The sequence below is a fragment of the Pollachius pollachius genome (assembly GCF_949987615.1).
Source record: "Pollachius pollachius genome assembly, chromosome: 8".
In the NCBI taxonomy this organism is placed as follows: Eukaryota; Metazoa; Chordata; class Actinopteri; order Gadiformes; family Gadidae; genus Pollachius; species Pollachius pollachius.
In genome coordinates this window covers 23144416-23152268 of record NC_136941.1, presented here as the reverse complement: position 1 = coordinate 23152268, position 7853 = coordinate 23144416, and the positions used below count along the sequence as shown (strand labels likewise).

The following is a 7853-nucleotide window of genomic DNA, read 5'->3' as shown; positions in this document are numbered from 1 at the left end:
TTCCAAGCTTGAAGCTTATGTACTTCAACTTTTTTTGTCACATAGGATACGACACTCAGAAGGACTCGTCAGAGCGTTATTTACAGTGATCCACACCACGGCCCAGGGGCGGACCACAGAGAGAGGGGGGAGGAGGGGCTGACTGGGTCTGCTGGCATCTGACTATATGACGATCTCTGCCCCCGGATGTATAGAGGTGTTTCCCCCCCCCCCAGCTGCTCAGACCACCACTTCTCCTCCATAGACCCCAGTAATTCACAGTTTAGTCACATCAATCTCTATAAAGACCAAGCTAGCCTTGTTGTTGGTGGTTGTTGTTGTTTTTTTGGCACTATCAGTGGCCATGGGGGTGAATAGCCACTACGGATGTGAGGAAGGAGACGATGGAGACGGGGGGGTGAGGACAGGGGGGTGAATCCGTGCTGATGATAATGTCAAAAAGTGTGCATAATATATATTGATACATATATTATACATATTTTTATATATATAATAAACATCAATAATAACCAAAAGACTGGAATATTGCGGGTAGTACAGCACCTTTTCCATGCTAGAGTCAGAGCGTAACATCCCACAATCTCCATGCGCTGAAATCATCATCATCATGGCAGCCGGATCGCCCCCCCGCCCCTCCGGGCTCAGGAGGCTAGCAAACATGCCAGCAAAGAATCAAAATCCCAACAGAAGAGCTAACCGTGAGATGGAGGGACAACGCGACCACAGACCACCAGACAGGTGAGCTCCACCAGACAGGTGAGCTCCACCACAGACAGGTGAGTTCCACCACAGACCACCACCAGACAGGTGAGCTCCACCACAGACAGGTGAGCTCCACTGCTCCGGATCATTGAATAAATAAATACATCAATAAATGACAAGATGCAAACCGCTAAAGAAACAAGCTTCAAGTACAAAAACATGTTGATTTAGGAGTGTGCTCTAGATGGTGTCTAGATGATTCTAAAGGGGATGGGGAACAATGTTTCTCTAGCTGACGGGTCTACAGCGGGGAACAGAAGGGGGGGAGGGGGTTCTGAAGCAGCGCTGGTAATCAGGTCAACATGAGGGAGGGGTGATCACACAAACAAACAGAAAAACAAGTCTGTGTGACCATGAATGACTCAGAAAAAAAAAATGCGGGGATTTGGGAAGGCATGGCAGATGGGGAGGGAGTTCGGGGGGAGAGCTGGGGGAATGGAGGGAGCACCCTCTCAAGAGTAGATGGTGATGACCTCGCGCCCGCCGCCGCGGACCAGGAGGACCCGGTTGAGGCCCTCTGTGAGGACCTCCAGGAACTCCATGTCTGGGAGGGAAAGGGTTAAAGACCAAACCAGAGGTTCTATACCTCAGGAGATTCAGTCCAGCAGCCATGGGGCTCCGGGTCAACCAGAACAACCCCTGGCCTTTGTTTTAACCTCCACCCTGTTAGATGAAACGACTTCTTTACATCTACACAACCAGTAGCTGTACAGCACATTAAACAATACACGCAAAAATATCATTTCTATACTGGAGTTAATGGCTTTTGTGTGTTTTTTAATTTGCTGTGTCATAGTGTACTGTCATGGTGTCAAAGTGTTGCGTCATAGTGTCATAGCGTAGTTCCATAGTGTCATAGTGTAGTGTCATAGTGTCGTGTCATAGTGTACTATCATAGTGTAGTGTCATAGTGTAGTGTCATAGTGTACTGTCATAGTGTACTGTCATAGTGTTCTGTCATAGTGTACTGTCATAGTGTTCTGTCATAGTGTACTATCATAGTGTACTGTCATAGTGTTCTGTCATAGTGTACTTTCACATTGTACTGTCGTAGTGTACGTACTGTACTGAGTTATGTGCTGTCTTCTGCTGTGTTGTAAAATTTGAATTTGCTTCCATTCAATTTAAAACATATAACATTTAACTCCAATCAGTGTGACTGTGGAGACTGTGCTCAGCACCTCCAGGGATAACATTCAAATGACTCCACAACCACTCTCCTATGATCCTACTGTTAAGAGGAGGTTGGCGGGGGTTAGTGAGACATGCTGGCGTTGTGCGGCGCTTTGACCAAGGATACAGTTCTCGTCCCCGCTGCGGTTCTTGGGGGGTCCGGGCATGTTGAGCAGCACAAGCTTGGCCTCGGACGACTTCTTCAGTATCACCTCGTTCAGCCGGAGCGCGGTGTGCATGCGACGCACATTGGACTGGTTCCTGAGGAACAAAAGAATCATAGCGGTCGAGAGGGATCGGAAGAGCGGACGACCGGAAGTCCCGATGCGGAATGGCAATTGGACGGCTGATCGGAACAAGTGGGAATCTTTCCCTGGATGGGTTCTTGATGTTACTGTGCGGTGGGCAGGAACACTGGGGGGGCGCGGTGGCAGTCCAGCTCACTCTCTCTACATAGAGTTCTACGTAGAGCTCATTAAGGATGAGTTTGCGGTGGGTCTTAAATAAGGGGTCTCAAATATTCGCCTCAGTGCACTTATTTTTCCTTATGTATTATATTTATATAACACCCATGCATACAAATAATAGCATTATGTAACATTTCATATCGCATATTGCTTTCAATATGCGATATGAAATGTTTTTGCTAGCAGCAAACATGCAAGCGTTGTGTGTAAATGACTCAGTAGCGTGCACTGTGACTGGGGCGGTGGCTGTGTGGGATGTGGATGGAGGTGGGATGTGGCAGAGCTCCGGAGAGAGACTGATACTCACAGGTTCTCCCACTCCCTGCAGCGCGGACAGGGACAGAGAGACAGGGAGGTTGAGTGCTTAACACACCTTAGTAGTCGTTGGACGTGCCTGCATTTTCTGAGACTGACGATTATCACGTTTCCTTTTGTGTTTTGAACATTGTAATCACGATGTATCACGACCAGTCAGAAGACGGACAAATGGAGGCCGGGGGGAGGGGACTCACGGCTTCATGTTGAAGATGTCTTTGATTCCTTCGGGGGTGGCAGCCCCCGGGGGCTTGGCGGGCTCCCCGTCACACTTCTCGCTCCAGGTCATCTGCACCTGCTGGCCGGGGCTCTGCACGGCCTCGGGGGTGAGCGGGGTGGCGGGCGTGGCCGGGCTGACCGGGGTGGTGGTGTCATGGATGAGCTGCACCTGGTCGGAGGGGGCGAGGGGCGGGGGGGAGACGGGAGGAGAGGCCGGCGTTGACTACGATGGGGGGGGGGGGGGGGGGCGATGAGAGCGAGTGGGACGCAGCCCGAGAAACCCAGGTGAGGTTGCACACACACACACACAAACACACACACACACACACACACACAAATGCGCACGCACACATGCACAAACACACGCACACAATCGCGTTTGTTCATACACGCACAAGCTCACACACGTAAAGTGGGGACATAATCGATGACAGTTCAGAGACATGACCGGAGTTACAGGTAAACATGGAGAGGTTACAGGAAGCACGATGTGAGAGGGGAGGGAGGGGAAGGGGGGGCTGCTGTTACCATGGTGCAGTTAGTCAGGTGGGTTTAGACCTCATGTTGGATAGTCTGGTGGGTTCAGACCTCATGTTGTATAGTCTGGTGGGTTTAGACCTCATGTTGTATAGTCTGGTGGGTTTAGACCTCATGTTGGATAGTCTGGTGGATTCAGACCTCCTGCTGTATAGTCAGGTGGGTTCAGACTTCATGTTGTATAGTCTGGTGGGTTTAGACCTCCTGTTGTATAGTCTGGTGGGTTCAGGCCTCATGTTGTATAGTCTGGTGGGTTTAGACCTCATGTTGGATAGTCTGGTGGGTTTAGACCGCATGTTGTATAGTCTGGTGGGTTCAGACCTCATGTTGTATAGTCTGGTGGGTTCAGACCTCATGTTGGATAGTCTGGTGGGTTTAGACCTCATGTTGTATAGTCTGGTGGGTTCAGACCTCATGTTGGATAGTCAGGTGGGTTTAGGCCTCATGTTGTATAGTCTGGTGGGTTCAGACCTCATGTTGGATAGTCAGGTGGGTTCAGGCCTCATGTTGTATAGTCAGGTGGGTTTAGACCTCATGTTGTATAGTCTGGTGGGTTCAGACCTCATGTTGGATAGTCTGGTGGGTTTAGGCCTCATGTTGTATAGTCTGGTGGGTTTAGACCTCATGTTGTATAGTCTGGTGGGTTTAGACCTCATGTTGTATAGTCTGGTGGGTTTAGACCTCCTGTTGTATAGTCTGGTGGGTTTAGGCCTCATGTTGTATAGTCTGGTGGGTTTAGACCTCCTGTTGTATAGTCTGATGGGTTTAGACCTCCTGTTGTATAGTCTGGTGGGTTTAGACCTCCTGTTGTATAGTCTGGTGGGTTTAGACCTCCTGTTGTATAGTCTGATGGGTTTAGACCTCCTGTTGTATAGTCTGGTGGGTTTAGACCTCCTGTTGTATAGTCTGGTGGGTTTAGACCTCCTGTTGTATAGTCTGGTGGGTTTAGGCTTCATGTTGTATAGTCTGGTGGGTTTAGAGTTCATGTAGAACTCAATAGTCATGATTTGTCTGACTTTCTGTCTATCTGTCTGTTAGTTGGTCTGTCGGCCTGTCTGTCTGTCTTCTTCTGTGTCTGCCTGTCTGTCTGTCTGCCTGCTGGTGTGTCTGTCTGCCTGTCTGTCTGACCTCCTCCTCTGGCTTCTCCTCCTTGCTGGCTCCTGGTTGGTCCTCGGTCACGCTGAGCTGGGTTGTCACGGCAGCAGGGTTCTTGCGGCGGATGGAGCCACGGGACGAGTCAGTGATGCTCTGGATCTGAGATGGGGACAGAACAAAGAGAGTGAGTTCTGAAAGGAGGCTTTTGATTGGCTCAAATACTGAGTTGGCCTCCCCTCAAGTGTGACACGTAAGTCGCTCTCTTTTAGTGTCGCTGTATCACCATGGTGACTTATGCTGTCAACCAAACCTGGTCGGGAGGAGGTTATCAGCTAAGTCTATTGGGTTGGATTGGCATGCTCAGCTTCCTAGCCCCTCCTTTGACAATGGCGTAACCATTTGTGGATGTTTCTGTGGACCTCGGAGCCGGTATCGTACAGGGGTCTCTAGGGAGACAGAGGGTCTTTCGGGACCGATCCCTTGGCATTGCCTGAGAATATTCTTTATGCGAGATACAGGTTCTCATCAGAGGGTATTCGCTATTTGATCTTCCTTGTTGGACCTTATGCTGAATGTTGCGCAGTGAGTCTCCGTGAGAGAGTGGTAGAGTGAAGGTAGTGCGTCAGTCTTGAAATTCTGCGTGAGGTGTTCGTCTCTCAAGTGATGCGCATTTATGTGTAGTTTACAAAGTCCAAATTCTTATGTCATATGGAATACTTATTCACTAAAGGTTATGGAATTTTAATTATTATTATCTTACTTATTTCAAACTTAAACCAATGTTTTCTAGGCCGTGCTGGCACCACATCTATGTGGGTAAAAGGAATGATGATGACAGGCGAGAAATGAACCCTGGTCGCTGGCGTTCGGGTCTTATAGTAATCCACCATGCCACCGCCGCTACAATTCTGCATTTGGCATAGTTTTTTTTTAGACAATATGCAGAATCTTTTCACTTACGAATTTACACTATCGGTTGTTTTTTGCCAGCACGCCTACCTAGACTTATTATGTGCAACTGTGTTGCCCCTAGCTGTTATCTGATTCTTGAACTCCTCATAGGAGATATTTTACTCTGATTGCGAATTGCGTCTTTGCCGATCCAGGTTTTCACAAAAAAGCCTGGGTATGTTTAGCGCGCTTCGTAGTGTACGCCACAGGCGATCCCGGGTAGGTTTACATTTCTCACGGTGGACCTGCTGTTCAGTGGGGGTGCTAGATGTTCTATTGATCGCCACATATTGACACACACACGTCTGCAAGGAGCTAAATCCATTTCCATTTTGATTCAGTATTGAACTCAAAACCTGTTCTACCTCTCTCTCCCGCTCGTTCTTGGACAGGTTGATCTGCTTGAGGATCTGGGAGCGTTGCTCCATGACCAGGGTCTTCTCGTAGGTGTAGGCCGAGATGTCGCTGTCATGCTTGGGGAAAAAAAAATCAAATTATTAGCACTTTCACTTATCATGTATGTGAATGACTCATTCTCTTTATCATGTTCTTCCTCGTGGAACCGCCTTGTTTGCATTATAAAATCACAAGGTGTCAGATAGAACATGGTGGTCTGTTCCCGGAGGTATGACAAGATCAAATGAAGTAGACTTTGACCAAGATAGCAAATGATATGGTTCCTCAGCCTGTATGTGTATGTGTGTTATAGAGGGTGGGTGAATACACTGGGGATACACTGAGCTTAAAGGTCCCATGGCATGCTACTTTATGGATGCTTTTATATAGGTGTTAGTGGGCCCCTAATACAGTACCCGCTTCCCGCTGCCGAGGCACCGCCGTCTCGGCAGCGGGCAAGGGGCAGCGGGCAGCGAGCATGGAGGAGCCCTCCATGCCCGGGGGCTCTGGCGGGAGACAATCGTGGTCAACAATCGAGGGCAACAATCCCTTTCTCCTCCATGTCGCAGTTCATGTGCTTCAGGGAGTCAAAGCCAAACATCCTTTCCCCCAATTCCTTTTCAACCATGGCCGAGATAACCCCCACTACGAGTTGTGTTGTCGCCAGAGAACCCGACGTGTTATGCCCCACACCAACAACAGAACGGTTATCCAAATAACCAAAACCCCAAAAAGGAGTGCACAACACTTGCGTTAGTGTGTGTATTCACACACACACACACACACGCACACACATGCACACACACACACACACACACACACACACACACACACACACGTGGCGCTCACACGGTCGTAGCTCATTGTCTCATTGGCGGGCCAAATTCTCTGGGCGGACAAAGCTTGGAGCTATTAAAGGGGCAAAACAGAGAAAGGGGAGGTAACATGTCCCCGTATGACGACATACTGGGAAAATTCCAAATCGGCGCATCTGAGCCTTGCTTTTTCAAAGGTGGCGCAGGATACCTAGTGCTCGTTTTGCACCTAACGCCATTTCTAGCTACTGGGGGACAATAGGCAAGCTAGGGGAACTCATATTAATGTTAGAAATGTTCATGCCATGGGACCTTTAAACCTCACACAGACGCTGCTCTGACAGAGCTCCACACATCCATACACACCGTAGTGTTATACTGAGAAGCCCAAGCCTCTCTCGAACGCGATCATTAAAATAAATGGCCTTCCAGAACGAGCTCTTTCAAACTCCTTTGAGATTCTATTGTATTTCCACCTCCCTTGAGTGTAGATCTGACTCTGGTTCTGGCTCTGGGTCTGTCTCGGTCTTTGGCTGGGATGCTCATCACTGTTTGTTCTTGTATTTATCGAATGTAGTGGACGTAAAGCAGGGTCAGCTTTAGGCAAGCTTTAGGCAGCGGCCCTACCATCTCCACCACTTCAACCATGGCGTCGATACGGAGGTGGTACAGGAAGGTGGTCAGGTCCTTCTTCATCTGGATGCTGTTGTCGTCCAGCTGGGCCACGGTGAAGATGCGCATCTTGCATTTCCTCCACACCTGTGGACCAACATGTGGACGCAGGCAGGGTCAGATAACGGCCAGGGGTAATAATTGAAACATGCAGAGCTATTGTGTAGTGTAGTGAAGTGTAGGGGGCAAATGGGTGTCTAGAAGAGAGTAGGCCTTGTATGTATACAGATATACACAGCAGGCTGGCTGTATGTTTCTGCGTACACAGTAGGCTGTATGTATGTCATAATGTGTGTGTGTGTCTATATGTATGTCTGTGTGTATATTTTTGTGTGTCTATATGTGTGTGTTTCTATATATATATATATATATATATATATATATATATATATATATGTGTGTGTTTATACGTATGTGTGTATGTCTATATGTGTGTGTCTAAATGTGTATG

At 48.5% G+C, this 7853-nt stretch overlaps 1 protein-coding gene across 3 annotated transcripts in view; it reads right to left on the bottom strand.

The window, feature by feature from the left end:
- Positions 1-1214: 1214 nt before the first annotated feature.
- Positions 1215-7853, bottom strand: part of slc12a5a (solute carrier family 12 member 5a) — a gene marked incomplete at both ends in the record, with an annotated part of 140143 nt that continues 133504 nt past the window's right edge. For 2 of the 3 annotated variants that reach the window (XM_079741739.1, XM_079741740.1), the window contains 7 exons: positions 1215-1306; positions 2063-2196; positions 2710-2724; positions 2915-3105; positions 4602-4727; positions 5885-5992; positions 7358-7489. In XM_079741739.1, coding sequence (XP_079597865.1) covers positions 1215-1306; positions 2063-2196; positions 2710-2724; positions 2915-3105; positions 4602-4727; positions 5885-5992; positions 7358-7489 — 798 coding nt within the window. Of the gene's footprint in view, positions 1307-2062; positions 2197-2709; positions 2725-2914; positions 3160-4601; positions 4728-5884; positions 5993-7357; positions 7490-7853 lie in introns of all 3 variants that reach the window. The other variant, XM_079741738.1, reaches the window with a different exon arrangement.